Source organism: Thunnus albacares, chromosome 1 (assembly GCF_914725855.1).
Source record: "Thunnus albacares chromosome 1, fThuAlb1.1, whole genome shotgun sequence".
NCBI classification, from domain to species: Eukaryota; Metazoa; Chordata; class Actinopteri; order Scombriformes; family Scombridae; genus Thunnus; species Thunnus albacares.
In genome coordinates this window covers 28,952,753-28,974,494 of record NC_058106.1, presented here as the reverse complement: position 1 = coordinate 28,974,494, position 21,742 = coordinate 28,952,753, and the positions used below count along the sequence as shown (strand labels likewise).

The window sequence follows — 21,742 nt, the reverse complement described above, 5'->3', positions numbered from 1 at the left end:
GCCCTCTAGTCTATTCTGCTCCCCAGTCCAGGAAAATATACTGGTGGCTTGGTGTGACTCCAGCTGACTTATTTTGGCAGCCAGTGGAGAAGACGTCCAGTTTTATGTCTCTGTCTCCTCATAGAAACACAAGACAGACAGACCGCCCACCCATTAAGCATCCACTTGAATTCATTCACTGTCAGGCACACACATACACATCAAGTTAGTCACGTGGTTGCAGTCTATTAAAATGTAATAGGAAAATGAAATAAAAGTAGCATTCATTTCATAAAACATATATTTAATTTACTTCTATTGCCCTTTGTTCTGTTTGCTTGCAGCATCTTGAATCAGACAAGATAGAGAGATAGAGTGTGCCAAACACATAATTCATAATAAATTCATAGTCAATAAATTCTGTTGTAAGGAGAGAGAGAACACCACACACACACACACACACACACACACACACACTGGAGCTAGGGGAGGGTTAGCTTAGCTTAGCATAACTAACATAAAATCATATTCTTACTACAATGTGTTAAACCAAACTCATTCTCACAAGCACAGCTGTACAAGAACAAGCAAACAAACTACAGTATGTTCTCAACATCGAGGAGGGTTGGTGGACTGAACTGGCCTGTGGCTCAATGAACTCGCGAAGCCGCCGCCCCAAAGATCAGAGGATGAGGAAGGAGTCAGTAGCATCACTTAATGTCAACAGCTGAAAGAGAGGCCCAACCGCTGATAACACCGCTGGGAGGTCACATGTTTGATCCCCGCCGCACAACGTGTGACCTTTAAAAATGTCCTTGAGGAACATGGGGGAACTACTGGACACATTCACTGCAACAGCCTGACACTGGTGAAATGTAGTAAATCTGGTAAACTGAAAAAGAAAATGTTATGTAATTATAAACCAGGGTTTGGCAGTGTGATTGATGTGCAGTGGCGTTTTATGAATGATTAAGTTTTATTAAACCAGTTTGCTGAAAACAAATAACACTATAGCTAAAATGTTTACAATTTTTAGTCTCATTCCTCCTCTCTGATTCCTCATAACTTCTCTATCTACTCTTTGTCCTTAAACTGTGGAGTTATGTGAATAAGAAGCAAATATTGACCTCTAGTGGTGAAGAGACCCTTCACACACAGATTAATATTTCAGTAAAGTGCGTGCTGTTCAAGCTGACAGCAGTCAGTCACTAAACACATTGTACGAAATTAAAAATTAGTTGCTCATGTCAAGGTTTATTCAAAGATTTCATTCACAGAAGTTTGATTTGCTGTTCACATAGAACACAGGAAGCACTTTCAATGGGACCTATTTACTCAGGCCTGTTGACCACAGATAGCAATCTCAATAAAAATGAATCAACATGTCCACTCAAAGGGTTGTTTGTCCTAAATAATCAAAGGGTTTCCTGCAAAAACATTGAACAAATGACCGTGTCCTCTGCATAGTGTTTGAAAAGGCCTGTAAATAGATGACATATCAAAAGCCCCCCCACCCTCCACCCCCCCAAATTTCCTCGAAAATGAATCCTGAAGTCATTGTAGCAGTCTTTGAAGTCCTATAAACAGTTTGCCCTTGGGTCTGATATAAAGAGAAAATTCATGTCCTCCCATCTCTGCCTTGCTCTCTGGAGACGGACCGCGTTTAGACCTTCCCAAAGGAAAGAACGTCAGAGACTGTTTAGAAACAACAGAAAAAGACAAACAAATACAGTGTCAACAGTGCATCCCACCACCTCTCCACCCAAACACACACTACTCACTGTACACACAAAACCACAAACAATAATGAGTTTCATATTTTTTGTTTTGTTTGTTTTCCTCAAATTACATCCAATTACATGTCAGGTCATGTCAGGTCAGTTGCATGTCATAAACCGAAACTAGACCTTCTATGCACCAGGAAATGTCGTCTTTGTCTGCATCTGTTGTGTCTGATGTTGACAGCAAACATCTATGTTTGAAATCATTTCAGAATTGTGGTGATAAAATATTTTAATACTAAATCATGTATTTAAATGTCTAATACTGGAAGTACTCAAGGATATAATTTTCCCAGTAAGAACTACACAAAGTTTTGGACTTGCTGTTATTTAGATACAAGAGCATTCGTGAGGTCTCTCACTGATGTTGGGTGATAAGGTCTTGTTAGTGGTCGGAAGTTTATTCCAAAGGAGTTGGATGAGGTTGAGATCAGACCTCTGTGCAAGTTCAACAATCTGGGAAAAGCATTTCCCTATGGACCCGGCTTTGTTCTCTGACTCATCGTCATGTTGGAACAGGAAAGGCGATTCCTTCCTATAAAGTTGCCATAAAGATGGAAGTACACAACTTACTAAAATATCATTGTATGCTGTAACATTAAGATTTTCCTCTACTGTAACTAAGGAACTATGAATCACTCACTGTGAAGCATAAAAAACAACCCCTAATAAAAAGTGCACAAAAGTATCTGGAGTATGTTTATGATTTTATACAAGTAATGGAGCATCTAGTCTCTATTGTACATCTTATACACACTGCCTGTCTTAACTTTGCACCTGTTTGGGTTATTTTACCAGATAACTATTGATTACAATATAAATACTAGTGGAACTTCCTTATTATTCTATGATTTTACATAGTTATAATCATGTAATTATAAATCATTCCAACAAACAACTTGCAACTACATCAATTACACTTCATTATTATGTTTTAGTTATTTATTATCATTTCCAGTATGGACTTACTTGGTTATCACCTAATAATTTCCAGTTATTATTATTAATTTAACAACAATCGGTGTTCCATTTTTAGAGTTTTCATTTGAATATCGGAGGTGATCTAAATTGTGGTCACCACTACTTCTAATGTGTGCATTTATATCATGTACACTTAAAAAAAAGTCTCATCTCAGCAGAAGCAGCAGTATATCAGGTAAACACATGGTGGCAGTGTATTCACTTCATATACCACATACCTGATATTAGATTAGTCTCCTATGTTTTTAACAGTTGCAAACAAAATGATACATTTGTCGATGAAGCTATTCATCAAAAGCAATACTTTATATAACTTAGCCATGATGAAAATAAGATGAATTTTGTTTATAAAACCAAAATGATGCATAATAACCTCCCCTCTTCACAGAGATTAAAAGCAAAGGTTTGCCCCTTTTCTGAGTTCTGTTCCATGGCTGGAAGTAGTTTCACTCTAAATAAAAAACTGATACATGAAAAAAAGTTATATTGGTATCTCTGACCATCTCTTCATTTTAAAAAAAGATAGAGGACCACTTATTTTGTAAGCAGCTCCCACATGAGGCTTTGACAGCATTGCTAGAGACTGAGGGGATAAGTTCCTGCTGAATACAATTTTAACAGCCAGTACAGTAGTTAACATTGATTTATCTTAGAATTTGAAAAGAAACCCTCAGTGTAATGTTTCATCTCTTTAGAGGGATTGATGAAAGAAATCATCTTGCAGTAAAAAGGTACCAAGAAATCATCTATAGCATCTAATAGTCTTGTGAAAGAGGAGGGAAATGAAGGAGCACTTACAGGAAAAAGAATGGCAATAAGCCCAAGCATTCCATTAGAAACCTCAAGTAAACAAGATATTCATGAGGTTGTTTTTTCTGAGGTCAGGAAGTCCTTGAGAATATAGTTTCTCTCAGGGCCAGACACTGACCAATAAACTCTTATTTCTGGAGTATCATGTACTTACAGCTACTACACACAAGATGTCAGTAGTGTAGCATAGTTTGCACATGGCAGACATTGTGCTGAGTAAGACACAGACACAAAAGATTACAAAGAGAAATCCAATACAAGAGATTGATAGTGAATATACACTACCGGTCAAAAGTTTTAGAACACCTCAATTTTTCCAGTTTTTATTGAAGATATCATGGAATCTCTTTGTTTGACAAATCTAAATTCAATCTAAATTTTCTGACACATCAAAGTAGCCACCTTTTGCAGATATGACAGGCAGTCCAGTTCATCCCAAACCAGCTCAATGGGTTTTAGCTCTGGAGACAGTGCTGGCTATTCCACGATTTGAAGCCTACCATCTTGCTCTTTTCTTCTGAGATAATTCTGACCGCCTGGATGTGTGTTTTGGATCATTATCTTGCTTGTAGGATGAACCTCTGAGCAACTAGGCATAGACCAGAGGGTACTGCGTGGTTCTGCAAAATGCTACGATAGCCCTTTTGGTCCAGGGTGCCAGTCACTCTGGATCCAGCAAAAGAGCCCCAGACGATCATGCTTCCTCCTCCAAGCTTTTATACAAACAAAGGGACATCTGTAGGAATTTGTTGCATCAACTTTCAAGACTTAATTTACATCCATTGCTGCACAAAAGCTGTTTTGTTCTGTTTTTTGTTAACCCAAGTTTTTCAGTTTTTGGCAATCTAAATTTTTTTTCACCTCTGGCAGTTTACCACTTACCTTTGTACCACTTGAGGTTATTCACTGGACTAGAACTGCTTTAATTTCATTAAAAACTGGAAAAATTGGGGTATTCTAAAACTTTTGACTGGTATACATATAGCACTTGTGCTGCATATCCTCAGAACCTCCTGTCTGCTGATCTGTTTGGTGATTATCACTGCTTTGGATGATCCTTGGCAGTGTCCTTTGGCCTTCCTATAGACTGAGTATCTGATCAGCCGGACCTTGGCAGCACTCCTGCTCTCAGACTGCTGAGGCAGGCAGAGGACAGGAAGTACAGCCATCCCACAGAGGGTGGCAAACATCCCATCCTGCACTGCAAAGGGCATGATACTAACTGTGTTGGTACAAAACACTCACAGTTTGTAAGAGTGAATATAATATTCAAAGACAGTGATTGTCTATTTACAGCACATTAGAAACAGACGTTTTCTCAACATATGGCTTGATAAATACACAAATACTTAAATTAATAGTGTCATTCATTTGAGCATATTGTCCTGTCCTATTTAGTTTGCCCTCTACATGCTTGTGAATACTATACTATACTATAATGTTGCATTTCGTGTGCCAAATTCTCCATGAAAACACCCTGATAAGACTGAAATCTGTTCTCTCAATGTTGCTAAACTATAAGTACAATTTACGTTTCATGTTCTTCTCTAGACCTGAAGTGAATGTAGTGCTTATTGGTTGATGCAGTATATTCTGCACATACACTATTGTGTATTATGTCACCTGTGCCGGTCCTCACTAACTGAAATGTTCCTTAAAGGATAAGTTCACAATTTTTCAAAAATTGTTGGAAAATGCATGTCACTATTTCCCAGAGTCTAAGATGACGTCTTCAGATGTTTTGTTTTGTCCGACTATCAGTACAAAACCCAAAGATATTTAGTTTACCATCATGGAAAATAAGAAAACCAGAAAATATACACGTTTAAGAAGCTGAAACCCATGCATTTTTACCATTTTTGCTTTAAAAAATTACATAAAACATTGATAAAACAATTAATCAATTATGACAATATTTGTTGATTTATTTTCTACCAATCCACCAATCGTTGCAGTTCACACAGCTGTTTTCACATGTTGCTTTATCAGACCTCTTCTCAGGACTGTGTGGGCATGTACAAACTGAGATTCATATACATTTACTTCATTTTCCTGTTAGTTTTGCTGCACAGTAGCATTCTCATGGGTTCATAGAGTTTTGTGACTTCATTCTAAGCAGAGCTGCATCAAGCTTCTCCCTGACTAGAAGTCTAATCAGCGAGACTAATTGAAAACACCTGTGTGGGTCTGCGTGGCCTTTAACATTTATATTGTATTGGCCTTTTTCCCTCAAGACATTTAGTCCATTTATCTGCTTCACCATGTTGGTCCTGTATTGTGCATCCTGCTTGAATAGAGCAGAATCAACATTAATTACATTAGTAACGCCAATGCTTTTTCTACCATGACAAGTCAAGAAAGGGGTATTGCATCATATCACATGGTACAGCATGACATCATTATATTGTATTGTATTCTCTTGTATGGACTGACATCCAACAATGAAACTGAATCCTAACAGGGTCAAAGCAAACAAATCCTGCTCCTACTGTGTGGTGGAAAGCATTAAATCATAGCTACATTTGCTTTAATAACAGAGGGAAAAGTATTGAAACAACATGTTTATTTCAGTTGCTTGTCATAATAACAACAAATATGGGTTGTGAAATGACTCTTCTGAGACAGGAATTATCCAATCACTGACCAGGATGCATTTTAATCTCAGACATAAGGCTTTCATGAACCAGAGGATTAGCAGTGACATGTCACATCATCTAAATCATATGCCTTAATGCTACTAATGACTTGCTTGTTGCATCCTGACAGCCTGCTGTGAAGGAGTCCTTCTCTCCACCTCTCCTTTTCAAACTGTGAGATAGTAGAGGGTATCATAAGGTACTGCAACTCACACACTTTCTCACAATGAGTTTCTTTTTCATGGAATCAAGGGAATCTTTTTTGAAAATAAAAGGACATCTTTGATCAAAGCAATAATTCTTCCTCCCTTTGCTGAAGTCTAATAACGAAAACTGGGCATTTAAACCACATCATTTTTGTAGTGAGCTTCACTTTGGGGACTGACACTGGAAACTGAACCCAATAACACCTGCAGAAACAGCTGTAAGAGACGTGGCTTTATATCTAATTAGCAGTACACCGAGTTTATGAAAGGAAAGTGGTCATAAAACCGGCCTTATATGTCTCCCTTGTGCTTATGTGTCTAATTGTTTGCCGTTTTAATAACGGTTGCTATTGACTGGACAGTGGAAGATCTACAACCATGACGCAAATTGTGTGTGACGCACGTCATGGGCGGGTGTCCTGCTAGTACGCTGCAAAAAATACTTCAAAAAAACCTCAAAAATTCACATAGCAATGATAGAAGTTTTAAATCACACAATTGTTATAACAACAGCAGCTTTCTTCCAGCAAATGTAGTCCCATTTTTTTCCAGAATTATTTTCTCTAAACAAGGATTTTGAGGCATGACATTAACTTACTAAGAAATTTCTGAAATTATTTTTAAGTCTAATGTCACTAGACATACGTAGATTAATCTCATCCTATTCGTGTATTGCTTTAATCATGAAAAATAACAAAATAACATAACCTTTAGGGACTCGATAGGCTACTAGCTGACATGTCTTGGTAAGATCAGATGGACACTTTTTACAGTGTTCTCCTCCTCCTCCTCTTCTTCCTCCTCCCATTACTCCTCCTTCTCCTCCTCTGTAAAGACAGAGGGGGCAGGTCCTGTTGTAGTAGGCTCTATTACTTACCTGGCAGGTGATGCTGTAGCTCACACGGGGCTTGAAGAGCCTCCCTGCTTATCTGGTTATAATTACAGAGAGGTGACCTGGTTTCAGCACCGCGTCTCGTCAACAGCTCCAGTGCAAAAGCGGAGATTTGGTCAGCCCCTCCCCGCCGGGTGCTTCAGACAGAGCGGGTACCCAGGGCGCAGCCTCCGCGGCAGTTTCAGCACCAGCGGCCGGAGCGGAGCTGTCCACACATTCAGCACTTTGCTCCTGGAGGGGGGGACAAGACCTTCCGCAGGAAGAAGACAGCCAGGAAATATCTTCCTCCTGGACGCTCCGAGACAACTTATTTCAGGATGGCGTCAAAATACGTTGGCCTCTTCATCCTTTTCCATCTTCTAGCCCTGAATGTAGTGAGCCAGATATCTGCCTTCCCCACACCTACAGCCTCATCGGATGGTGAGTAGTCTTTATAATACATTTTTTTCAAGAGGCAATAGGTCAGTCTATTACTTCTAAAACAGTTAGTGGAGACATTTGGTGATTAGAAAGGAGATTTGTAAAAAGCCATAAAGTGCAATAAGGTCATAAAACTTTCAGCACACATGGCTGATGCCTCACATTTTTTAAAATGAGATAAACACCACAGGATCATTATAAACTCATTACCGATCATTTTACCTAATCCTTACATTAAAAACGTAGGAATAGCTGAAGAAATGTAAATAAAAATAGGCCACGTTGAGCTGTAGTCTACATGTGTAAAACATAAAAGGATATTGTTGGAATTTCTTGGCGGTTTCTGTTCAGCTTTTTTAAGTGATTTATAATTTACTGTAGCTGTTACATTAAAGCTCTCCTTTAAATTCAGCTGCAAACTTGTTGAAAATAAAGCAAAAAAGCAAACGCCTTTAAAGTTCAGCTCCAGTTAAGCAGTGACTGTTTTTTAACGACGCCTGGACGTCCGTTAAGGCCGCTTGTGGTCTATTTTCGCCGCAGTTTAATCTTTTGTTTGATAATCCGATTAAGCTCTGCCTCTGCGGTGGTGGGATGGGAGAGCAGGAACGATCACATAAAGTCTAAAAGCAAAAAAAAAAGAGAGAGAGAATTTGAACTAATGATAAGAAAAAACAATTCAATAAAACAAAATTTAAAAGTGTAAATTCATGATATTTTCCTATAAAATTAAATAGATTAAGATTAAGATTTGTTTTCTCTATGTGTAATTTACATCTGTAGCCTACAAAATCTGGGTTTATCAATAAAGTCTTCTTTCACTTTCCATTTTCATAATTGCATGCTTTTTTTCTGTTGCAGATAAAACTGTGTACAATAGACAGTTGACAGAAGAAAGACCACTACAAGAGCAGGTAAACTCCTCTGTCTCCACGTCTTATTGCTAAATTTCCCATCCAATATCCGGCCACATTAAGCTTTATGGTCACTTGTCAAACAATCTAAGTATTATCTCAGCAAACATTATTAATGAGCTTATATCCAGAGTGGAAATTATTTGTTCCATGTTCGTCATTTCCCCAGATTGCTGAAGTGGACAGTGTAAAGGCTGCAGTACAGTCAGCTGGTAAGTGGAAACCTTATTGCCAATCAATTGATGACTTTATTTCCGACTGCTGAGTGGGTTCTTGTTGCAGTATTTCCAGTAAAACAGGCTTCATCTGCACTGTAATAACACTTATTAAAACCACATTGTTGTGAGAGTTCATCCGCACAATTTGTATTTCTCCGGTTTGATCATTTTGTTTCTGCTGCCGTTCAGAGAGCAAGCGTCCCACTGGCTCCAAGGACACAGAGTCGGAGCAGGACCGTGATGACTCTACCGTGCTGAAGTCGCTGGCTGACAGCCAGAAATCAAAGGAGACCACTGAGGTGCCAGTCAAGGCGGATCAGTACATCCCAGATGAATCAGATTCCACCAAGAGCCGCCGTCTGGCTGAGGACTACGACTCCACCAAGAATGGGATGGACTACGGCAAGTACCAGGGTAGGCACCCCTGTCACCAAAACACCGTATACTAACAGGTCCTATTGCTTGTAAGGGTGCAGTGGGTGAGCTGCTGACGGCTGGTGGAAAGGTGAGGCTGTTGGCTATGAGTAAGTCTGCTTGTGTGACCTTTGCCCTCTCCGCGAAGGGCAGGTCTCATGCCGCATGCCCCTGTCTGTCTCTGGCCAGCCACCGGGCAGACATTTTAAAGAAGAGTAGACAGAGAAAACACGTGTGCAGCGTGATGGGGATAAGCAGAGACAGATAGAAAGAGTCAAAGAGAGAACACGTGCATGCAAGAGAGAAAGATTATCCTCCCTCCCTCTGAGACACAGTTGTGAAAGCTAACGCTAGGCTACTGAAGCAGCAATACACCTTCTTTTAACTATTCACAGAAGATACATGTCATGGATTTTCCTCTGCCTTTATTTGACATTCCTCTTAAAATTACAGTGATAAAGATGCAGAATCACTCAACTCTAGTCTCTAATGAAAAATGAAAAGCATGAAAAGCATTTGTCTCCAACTCTCCGAATTGACAATTCTGTTGTTTTAAAATTGAATTTTTTGCTGATGTTGATTTTCATTCATTACAGAATGAATCAGTTCAGTACACATTTCACTGTATATACATATAATTTGATATCCTTTCCAGTCATCAGCATAAAGCAGAGTCTGTGAGGTGAGGTGACTCAGACACAAAGCGCTGAGTGCTACACTTCATTGATTGATGTGGTCGGCCCGGCAATGACAAGCACCTCGTCAGGTTACGCTACATCTAAATTTGGCAAGCGCAGTCTGGATTTCATTTCTTATTTCCTGGAGTGTGACAGAAATAGACCCAGTACTTGAAGGTACATCGCTGATGATTCAACCTGCTAATATGGGCAAAAGTATTCTGGTGTGGTTTATTTATTTCTCATGTGGACCTTGGAAAGCAGCAGGGACCGTTAAGTAAGAGTCAGACTGTAACAATTGCACATTTCTTACTCAGTAATGCGGATATGGATTTATTGAGTATGAGGAGAGGAGAGGAGAGGAGAGGAGAGGAGAGGAGAGGAGAGGAGAGATGTCTAGTTTTAACCTTTTATCCAAGATATGACACAATAGAGAGACAAAGAAGAATTAGGAAAGACTGATAAGGAGACAGTAGAGAAAGGAGAAGACAAACCGTGCAAGTGCCTACAAATGTTGTGTCATTTGTTTATTAAATAATACAGATACATTGAAATATTTCCTGAAATATTGAAGAACATTGTCAGTCAAACAAATTAAAGACCCCCTCCAGACATGTTTTAGAATAATAAATTATGTCTGATATGTTTTTTTCCACAATAATGTTCAGCTACATTGTTAAAAATAAAATAACATCAAATTACATCAACTCCTTCGCACTCATTGAAAAATTCAGAATCTATGAATATGCAAATATTTTTCATTTCAAATGTTTAAACTGCTGGATACAAGATGTCGGAGAAGTCCATTCTCAGTGTTTGTGCACTAGAGGCTTCAAGTTTCCATATTACACTTATGTGAGTCGTGCACTGGCTCTGGATTGGCTCCAAATAGTTGTGATGTCACAAATCATGCTTGTAGGTACAAAGAAACTTTTCTTCTTCAGCTGATTTATGCAAAAACAGCCTTCTAGTGTCAAACTCTGCACACACATCATTCTGCCCAGTAAAAAGCTCAAACATCCAACTGTGGGAAGACGAAGAAAACAGATTTCTGACTGGAGGGGGACCTTGAATTAAAGCAGAAACACCTGCTTTATACCAGTACACAGCTAATAAGCATCTTTAGAAAGCTGAAGTTGGATAACATATGTGTCTTCTCCTCCCAGATGACCCAGAGAGCTTCCGTCAGGTGGACGGCACTCCGCTGACAGCAGAGGATATTGTCCAGAAGATTGCTAACAAAATTTACGAGGAGGACGACAGAGGGGTGTTTGACAGGATTGTTTCCAAGCTGCTCAAACTGGGGCTGGTAGGTCGTGAGCTTGTAACCTCATATGGTGTTCGATAAGACACAGCATGTGGCATGACATTTCCTCAACAGGAGATTGCTCTCTCGGTATACTCCTCATTTCCTTCACTAGGAGAGGGAAAGATGTGTGAAACGTACTTCACTCCTTGAGGAAAAAATAGTTCAAGTTGTGAATTACTTTTTTGACATTCAATAAGTTGTTTGGTTGTGAGATGGATCACTCAGTGGCAGTGATGAATGCTGTTCTGTCTACCACATTTTACATTGTTATCATTGTTCTCAGTCTTTCTGTTTGTCTTTCTGTAGATAACAGATAGTCAGGCAGACACTCTGGAGTACCAGGTGGCCGAGGCTCTCCAGGATCTCATCACCAAAAACGCGAAGAACAATGAGATCGAGGACGGCGACAACAACCAAGAAACCAGAGGAGAGCAGGATGACCAGGGCTCGGATGCAAACGTGGTAAAAACCTTAAAAGAAGCAATAGTTATGATATTGATGTTATAACAACAATAATGACAAAAACTTCTCTCCAGGATGCGTGGGAGCAGCCCAGCGAAGACGAGGAGGACGAGGAAGGATACACCGATGACGTTGAGGACGAGGTGGACAGGGATGCAGAAGAAGATAGGGATGACACAGCGGACAACACCTGGGACAGAGATACTGAGGAGGGCAATGAAGTGAGCCCAGAGGACGGGCTCCAGGACCTGCAGTACTTCCCAAACTTCTACCGCCTGCTCAGAAGCCTTAACTCAGGTAAAAACACAAATGTACCAGAGGTCACTGTGACATCTTAAATCACATATTATCATTGCTTCTCTCCAAAGATAGCAGTTCTTCAGATCAAGAACAAGACTAGAGAGCTGTTGTTGTCATGGCAATATTGTTCTCAAAGATGAGTCAGTGCCTGTTTTGTCCGCCTTTGTTTCCCCTGACATATCTTCCTAGGAAGTGCGGATGAAATGTGCACACTAATTATTCATAAACCCATCGTCATGACCCCTGCGGTCAAACAACATGTGGTAACATTAACACCATGGCAACCAATTACTGGTGCCAAAACATCGATACTAGACGTTGGTTTTGAGTGAGTCTTCTGGTTTGCTGTTGCAGATGAGGACGCGCAGGAGAGAGAGACACTGATCACTATCATGAAGACGCTGATTGACTTTGTGAAGATGATGGTGAAGTACGGCACCATCACACCTGAGGAGGGAGTGTCCTATTTGGGTAAGACATGACAGAACGGCAGATGTGTTTATTTATAGACGGGAACATCAAGTGCCTGAAGCTAAGGCTTCATCTAAAAGGTATCTTAGGTTCCAAAGTCCTTGAAGACCTCATTGCATCAAAGGTGAATAACATGATGTCATGTTGTCATAGTGGGTGATGAGTCAATAATATGGTACCACTTCATAAGTTGTAATGAATGGCTTTATTAATGTTTAACTAATCAAATAGATCAGTTATAAGCAAGTAATAAGAAAAACTTTTTGTTTTGTTGCCAGGTTTTAAGGATTTTTTTGATAGTTTGGCCATTTACTTGAACCAAAATTCATTTATTAACAACTTGTTAACATTTATACTTGCAAACTCGATGGATTAAAAACTTTTTATTAATGACCTAATAGGATTTATAAAGTTTGGACCTGATGAATTATTAGGAAGGGAGAAACCTATTAAATAGAAGGGTTAAACAGGTTAAAAGTGAATGCCTTTCTTGAACTTCTATTAATAGCTTATAACTGATCTGTAAATTATTTATTTGCCATCAATTAAGCCATTAGTTACAGCTTAAAAACTCTTTATAAATGGTAGCTTATTAGAAAGTGGAAACCATTATTCAATATTATTCATTGTCATCATTTTATCAAATTATTGTGTGTCTACTTTGAGTGGCATCATGTCATTCCAATTAAATTGTAATTAAAAACTAACAAAGAGTTATTTAGGGTTTTATTTTACACATGTGAGGAGTTGCTGATGTAATGCTTTACAGTGGAACATAGTTGATTTCTTTGAAGTCTAATTTCTTGTTTTGTGTGATTTTGCATACATTCACCATATCACAGTATATTTAATATCATGAAATATTCTTATTAATATTGTAATTCCAACTATATTGCACAGCCCTACATACAGTATGTGTTTCTAACAGAAGGATGAAAGATTCACATTTTAAGTTTAAATCCCTTAGTTGCATTAGCTGGCTAATGTGTGTGAATTTCTGCGTCTCTGTGTGTTATGAGTGCTTTTTCCTTGTTTTCTGTGTGTGTTCAGCCGAGTTAATGTTCCCCATCAGCTGGTGCAGTGGAGTGTGAAGCCTGCACAGACAGATTAGTGTCAGGGGCGTCCTATAACCAGGCCAGTTTTCATGGCTGGCCATCATGTTAGTAGCCATTGGAAAGGTCAGCCACCTGTAAGGGACAGCTGTCATCTCTCTTTGCGAACCTCAGAGAGCCCCAGACACAACATCTCTCTCCTCTCTCTCTCTGTTTCAAATGACACGCAATGCCACACAGAAAAACAGAAATGCTATATAAGGAAGAAGATTTTTGTGTGTGTGTGTGTGTTTTAAAATCAGCTCGGCAGACGATTGCGTTCTTAACTAGGGTTGTAAGATTATTTTCATTATCTATTAATTTAATAATAAGAATAATTTTCATCATTCAGTCAATAAATCATCATTCAGTCAATAAATCATCAGAAAATTGTAAAAAATGCCCATCACAAGTTTCCAGAGCTCAAAGTGACATATTCAAATTGCTTGATTTGCTGCACCAACAGTCCAAAACCAAAAGAAATTCTAATTAAAATGAGATTAAACAGTGAAAAACAGCAAATCATCACATTTTAGAAGCTGGAAACAGAGCATCTTAATAAATGACGTAAACAATCACTTTAATTATTAATTTTGTAACAGATTAATTTTCTGTTGACCAGCTAATCAACTTAACAAAGAGCAGAAATATAAATATGTTGCTAATTATAACGAGTTTAAAATGTGTATAACCTATTATAAGAACAGTGATGGAGTATTAGTAAAAGTAAGGCTGGCCTAATCAATACTCCCTCAGATGACCCCTGTAGCAGCTGCTGGCCATTATGCTCACACAGCGGAGCAAATGACCACTGCTGATGTTACACACCACAACATAACAGGCATATACCATTACACAAGATGTGAGTTTCCTAGGCAACCCCTTAGCTTTATGTAGTATAGGTTGCGCAGGGTTAACAGGACAGAATTTCACCATCGCCTAGCAACACATCAATGTCCCCCCTCCCCACCTCTGCCCCCCAGCTGCCCATAATGCTCCGATGAGTCAGACAGGTACACAACTGAATACACACAGCTATCAGTCAAAGATAATCTGCCTGAGGGTGATACAAGCCCAAAGATAGAGAGAGAGATGCAGAGGAAGAGAGCGGGGGAGGTAAAGGCGGTGTGTTTGTGTGTGTGTGTGTTTGTGTGGGCAGAGGGAGAGGATGAAATAATGGGCTTCCACTGTGCTACAGGTGGGAGGGGGCGGCATGAATACACAGAGAAAGCACAAGGGAAAGAGAGATGGTTAGATAATAAGAAATAAAAGGAGGCTGTAGTGAACATAGATGAGTATGGAAATCATAAGGTTCCTCAATGCGCAGTTATGGAGGTGAAGTTAAGCCTTCCTGTTTCAGATATCTTATCTTTTGTCACAGTACAAAACTCCTGCAGGATCTGGACCCGAAGCAGAAAACATTTATATTTTTATGAGTCAGTCAGACTTAAACCAATGCGGAATTACCTTAAAGTGCGCCAATGGCCACCAGATACTAGCCTCCAAAAATCCCTTGCTCCCATTGACTTCTATTCAAAAAGTGTCACCTTCTCTCTAGAAATACTAAGTCACTATATTTTTTCATTATGGTCTCAACTGCTAAATTTGAGCCCTCTAATAGCGTTAAGTGAACTTGATATAGAGGATTACATACAGTTATTAGATCATTTTTACACTTGTTTATTCATGTTCTCAACTCCTCAAATAAATGTGATTATTTTTGTTATATGTTTGGCCCCCAGTTTTACCTTTTTATAATGAAATCTAACTCTTTTGTGCTGTGTTCAAAAGGTGACACTATATAACTTTGAGGTTTACACGTGAATCTAGAGGTAAAAAATTACAAAACTGTGTCTTTGTTTATTAAATAAGTGGATTCATTATCCCTACAAAGGCTGTTTTTGGCAATATTCAGTTGATGATTCATAAATAAATTATTGAAAATGAAAATGGAGAAAAATAAGATTTTGTTTATTACGATCATCATACACTCGCATGTCCTTTTCGTTAATTGGATGAAACCCTTTTCTAATGATAATTACCCTCTGAGTCACACTGGAAAAGCGAGGGGCTTTCAAGCGGTTAAGAGGCTTTTCATTCATCGTCTGTACAGTGAACTGACTACACAACGCTGATTAAATCTAACATGAATATTTGGCCTGTCTCACCCACCTGTAGAGAACCTGGATGCTATGATCGCCATGCAGACCAAGAACAAGCTGGGCAAGTCTCTCGGGGCTCCTGATTTCACCGGATCCAACGGTAAACAACCTCACAAGTCAAATATGTTCAGAAAAACACAAACTTGTTTATTAGAATATGTGGAGGTACATAAGCTTGACTGTGCAAGTACGTTTCCCCTACAAAATATGGTTTTACCTATGGGAATAACTTAATCTTTAAAAAAAACTTGGTGACCAACAGCACATCCTGAGGTCTTTTAAAACTTTTTAAGTTGTACAAAAGATGTTTATTTTTCTCATTTTAGTCTTCATGAGGATTAGTTTGTTGCCAGAATGCTCTTCATAACCTCACCCACCAGTTATGGGGATACATTTCCAAGGGCAGAAACATGTGGTTTAGTTGGGTTAAATTTACCTTTTACATATCTCCACCAACAACTGAGATCTATTTTCTCACATATTATTGATTCACCCTCTGAAAATAGCTTTACATTTTTATCATTCCCTGTACTGTTTCCTCGCTGTAGGAAAATACTTGGATGAGGATGACAACACCAAGGCCGAGGCTGCCAAGATGCAGAAGGAGTATGAAAACCTGAAAGACTCAACCAAGGAGGAGCAGCCGTCAACTGAGACCAGTCAGTCCACAATCTAATCCTGATGACCAGAGGAAACATGTGTTTAGAAATTTGATTATGTGCTAAATACTTTTATACAAATTTTCCATTTAGCCCCCGAAAAATGATGAACTATGTGCCTCTTTTTTCCTTTTTTTTCCTTTGCAATATGATTTCATTGTTTTGTTTTGTGTCACATTTCAAATAAATGCACAATTTTCAAATATTATTATTCTCAAATATGCAAATTTACATCAATTTCATGAAGCAAAAATGTTCATATTCACTCTACTTCAGTAAACAGTCTTCTAAATTTGTCTGAATGCGACGGCTGTCTGAATGCGACAGTCACAGCTGTGACGGCAGACCTTTTGTTTTGACTCAGCGGGGCCAACAGGAAATAAACAACACTGTGCAGTCCAGGCCAATCATAGCTAAGTTCCTGAGTGTCCCTGAACTAGGCCAGTCCAATAACACTCACAGGACAGCCTATCACAGCTGCCATTATTTTCTGTCCCTGTACACTGTCCTGTACCCACGCAACAGCCTAATCCACACTCACACAGACACACACACAAACACACATGAAAAAGGAAAAACAAAATGAAACATAGAGCAGGATTACCCTCAGGACATTTATTCCAGCAGGAAATGAAGTAAATCCTGAGTAATGTCAACTAAAATCTGTGTTATGTATATGTTGACAGGCTGCACTGAGTTACATCATAATATTTATGGACATATGAGGGTCATATGTCATTAATCAAGCAAAATTCTTACAATTAATCTGTGGTTAAGCAATAATCTAATCTTGATTGGTAGCTAGCTTCAATTTTAATCTCTTCATCTATAATCTCTTAATTTTCCTCATTGTCTTCTAGACAACTGTTTACTTCAGATTACTTCAAATTAACTATTTATATGAGTTCTGTTAACCAACATATAAATAACAGAAAATAACAAAGAGACGCGAACACAACCAAACCAAAAAAAAAAGAGGGAGGGATGGGGTGGGGTAGGAGAGTGGGGATTGGGATTGGGGTTACCTGTTCGTTGCAAATCTGTTATTATAATATGTTATTTTATGGAGTCTGTCTTTGGGGTAAATCTTATTCCATTGTTTTTACAATGTCTGATTGTAAAGGTTAATCTTTTCATGTCCAAAATTTGTTCTATTGTTGATAGCCGTGAATTTAGTTTTGGTGGATTTGGCTGTTTCCATGTCCTTGTCACCTGCTTCATGGCTGCAATATGTTAACGAGATACATGTCAGCTGATTTTATCTTTCCTAGTAAATTAATGCCAAAAATATTTTCTAGTTTAAAAGGTCAATAAATTAATCAAAATTATACTTTAAGGTTTTCTCAACCTCTTCCCCGAAAAGTAATACACGAAAAGAATGTGTGTGTATAATTTGCTACTTGTTCCCCACATCCTCCCCACCAACTAGTCCCTCCTAATGAGTAACATTTGGGATAGTTATAATGCATAATAAAATATCTCATGCTCACTCTCCAAGCAAATTCCTTCCACAATTTTGATTGTGATGTCTGAAAGTTTCCACAGTTTCCAGTCTTCTGCTGATATGTTCATTTCTAATTCTTTTTTCCATTTCTCTTTTACTTTATCACCACAACTTTAATCTCAAACTGTAGATTTCATATACATATCTCCCACGTTTGCTGCATGTGCATGTCTTATTGTGCTGCTAGTTCAATATGAAAGTACAATCCTGGCCGCCAGCGTGTTCCCATTGCTACAGAAATTTAAAAACTGAAGCAAAACTCTTGCTTTAGGAAAATGTTGTGGTGTAAATTATTAATAAGTGTAAGGCAGCACTGTCTTACTGTTTGGTAGAAACTATGCTCTTCTGGAGTATTAATGTGCTACATAAGAAGTAAAGAGAAATGATTTTCTGTTTTCTTAAACATAAAATGGGAGCGTTCTCATGTCTCCTTTTTTTATTTGCTCCTTCTCTAAACTTCAGATCAGCCTGGCAAATCAGAGACCTATCTGGAGGCCATCAGAAAGAACATCGAGTGGCTGAAGAAACACAGCAAAGAAGAAGGCAAAGATGGTGAGAGACACTCATTTTGCTTAGTAACCAACTAAAGAAACCAACTGCAGACAAAAATTCACTAACGTTTCCATTTTATAAGTCTAATTAATATGTTCTCCCCTGTCCGATCTTGGCTTTAGTTGTAAGAGCTAGAACAAGAAAACATCTTCATTTGCAAACCTCGTGTCCTCAGTAAACTGTGGGGGGTCACAGACAGGTCTAAGGCGACACACTGAAGAACAAAAAAATTGAAGCCTCTTTTGTTATCTTGAATTTGCAATTAAAATGAGTGTGGGATACTGGATAGATGCTTCACTCCAGATCTCATGAATATGGATAAATCTTGATGAGCCTGTCCTAATTACTCATGATGCAGCTGCTTTGTTCAGAGACAAAAGTCTATTCATTTATTCCCTCCTACCTGTTCCTCAACATTTATGGCGTGTGTCTGTCCAGTTTAGCACACGTGCAAATGTGTAAAAAGGAGATGTTATTGCAAATATTGAACCTAGTACATAATTAGCACTTCTATCACAACATCACAAAAACGCCACAAACAGACCGTCAATCTCTGCTCATTTCTCAAGATGTATAGCACATGTTTGTGAGTGCATCTCTGTGATACAACCGTACCAACACTGTTAACTGTCACTGTTCATAAAGAAGCAGCATGCGACCCAGAAACTGCACCAGTCTGCAGAGCTGTGAAAACTGTGATAGCCTGACACACAAAAGTCTGCTGTTCGGCTCTCCGCAGTGTAAAATCAATGCCCAGTGGTGCTTAATTAAGCAGCAGAGAATGAAATGTTAATGAGTTCTCACTATTCAGGCCATCCGTGCACTGGTGATCATCACATTAGTTCTTCTCGGACTAGAAAAAAAAAAGTTCTAGCTCAGTGATACTTATACGTACAGTTAATGTTCACTGACCTGATCTAATCTGAGTCGATCAATATGTGCTTCAGCCGCTGAGGACAGAGGAATTACAGATAAAAAACAAAGTTTGACCCAGATTCCTGTGTGCATCTTAAAAACCAAAGAAAGAAAGAATGCCTTCAAAGCCTGACGCTGAGCTTACAGAGCTGGAGTGTCCAGAGCAGAGGGGCCGGAGCAGCAGGGAAGTTTTGTTCTGTGCTCATCTCCAACCTGGCTCCATATGGGACACTTCATTAGCATTCTAGTGCGCTTAGCGGTTGTCTGGGACAACAGAGGCCTCCCCGCCTGCCTGTCAGTGATCTGGGCAGAGGAGACAGACAAGCTCAGAGTGAACACGCACTCAGAGAGTCAAAATGTGCCCTCGCCCAATTTTCCCAGGGTGGTACTCTCAGTGACTAAAATGATACACCGTCTGTTCCTACTTATCCATCACACCTTGTATCACATTAAATTTCTCCCTCTGCATGCTCTCTCTGTATTTTAGTCTCTCTCCAGTGAAAGAACAGCAGGTGGAGTACAAAAGCCTTTTCAACCAAAAAAACAGTGTCATAGAAACAGCGTGGGCAACAAGCCATTTATTGTGTTTACTCTACCAGAAACACCCATTAGGACAATCTCAGTGGACTGTTTGTGTGTAAATGTGCGCGTACCTGTGTGTATGTTTGTGTGTGTGTGTGTGTGTGTGTGTGTTTGTGTGTTTACGCCTACACGCTACACAGATTAGCCAGAGGAGCAGATGGACGTAGAGTCGTCATCCTGGTTTTGGCTCTGGGGCTCCTCACAGCCAAGACTGAGAGAATCAGTGCTGTGTCTAATCACATTCAGTTAATCCCTCACACATGTCATGTTTGTCATCGGTAAACTGTGTGTTGCAGCAACTGTATCTTGAAGCAACTCAATAAATTGCCGTAGCTGGAAATGTTAGCATGACTTCTGGGCTGTCCTCTGTCCTTCTGTTCCCTCTTTATTCAGTCATTCAGCACAGGGGGAAGTGGTGCAGCAGCTGTTTGCTCACTCTGAAACTCATTTGTTGCCATGATTTATAATACAGAGTTGGTTCATATCTAAATATAGCCACATCATACTGCGGCCTTATGGTACTATTTTAAAAGGCAATGACTTGTCCAGAACAGGGTGGATACAAACTGTGCTTAATAGAAGGTATAATTATGATATCACTGTAAGAAGTGTAACTTATTATGTCTCAGTCAGTGATCTTTTGACCTCCTTATTTAATGCTTGTACATGTTATCTTCTACCACAGACATACTAACCCTGACCTCAATCCTCCTTGATAATGAACTACCGAACCAGATTATGGCTTGTTTGAGTGTCTTGTCTTAAGAAGACACTACTTCAGGATAGGATTTTGATGTCTGATCTGTCTTATGATCTTCCTCTCTGTGTCCCAGATTATAAACCCGTCATTTGCTCTTGTCTTCCTTTCTAGATTATGACCTGTCCAAGCTGAAGGATTTCATGGACCAGCAGGTTGACTCCTACATCGAGAAGGGCATCATCGCCAAGGGCGAAGGTGACACCATCAAGAGGATCTACAGCAGCCTGTAACGCCATCATCCATCATCCAGCCTAAAACACAGGACTGAATCTGACACTAAGATCTGCAACAGAACCCTAATTTCTTACAGTTATTTCCCATGGCATGGTAAAGTATATACTATGTATTCAAAACTACCTGCTTAGAGGAACCCCTTTACTCTCCCATACATCCCCTAAACATATCAAGAGAAGGGATTTAACAACACTATCAACAAAACAGTAAAAATCATTCCTAACTGATAATATTTGCACGCCAAGATTGCAGAGTAATAGAATATTATTGAGAGAGAATTTTATGTAACTGACTGACGCATCCAACTAAATAATAGCATTTACTCCATCTTGACCCTCGTGGGAAATTAATGTTATGAGAGTATGATGCTGTAGCTTCGTCATCAACTACTGTTTCCAATAAGTTTTTTGCAACAAATTACATATATATCAAATTGTACTCATTATGTGTAACCTGTCTTAGCCTATTATATTTCTTTTTCCGGTGTATATGTAAGATCTTAATGTATTCCTGCTTTTCATTTTACCAAAAATATATTTGTTGTGTATCATCATGTCAGTGCCCTCTGTATTCCTTTGTTCCGTTCTGCTGTAATTCTTCTGGGGCCCACTAGGGGGCGACGAATGAATCGTTTTTCTCTGCACATCTCTGTGAGTTCAACATTTCCATCTCTTTAGAGACACAAGATGAAGTATTTTTAAATGTAAATATCTGTGATTTTTTTTCCTAAAGTGTAAAAGCAATTAAAACATTGCCTTTTCTTTACCTGTGTACTTAACTCACTTAAAACTCACATCCCCACATGCTCACAAGAAC

The 21,742-nt window shown here is 39.1% G+C and overlaps 1 protein-coding gene across 1 annotated transcript; it reads left to right on the top strand.

Moving 5' to 3' along the window:
• Positions 1 to 7,206: 7,206 nt before the first annotated feature.
• scg3 (secretogranin III) lies at positions 7,207 to 21,691 on the top strand. Its single transcript, XM_044353717.1, has 12 exons — positions 7,207 to 7,705; positions 8,564 to 8,616; positions 8,786 to 8,828; positions 9,024 to 9,248; positions 11,092 to 11,234; positions 11,541 to 11,696; positions 11,771 to 11,993; positions 12,351 to 12,467; positions 15,737 to 15,820; positions 16,269 to 16,379; positions 18,346 to 18,435; positions 20,804 to 21,691. The coding sequence occupies exons 1-12, from the start codon at positions 7,603 to 7,605 to the stop codon at positions 20,920 to 20,922; spliced, it is 1,467 nt and encodes a 488-aa protein (XP_044209652.1). The 5' UTR covers positions 7,207 to 7,602; the 3' UTR covers positions 20,923 to 21,691.
• Positions 21,692 to 21,742: the final 51 nt, after the last annotated feature.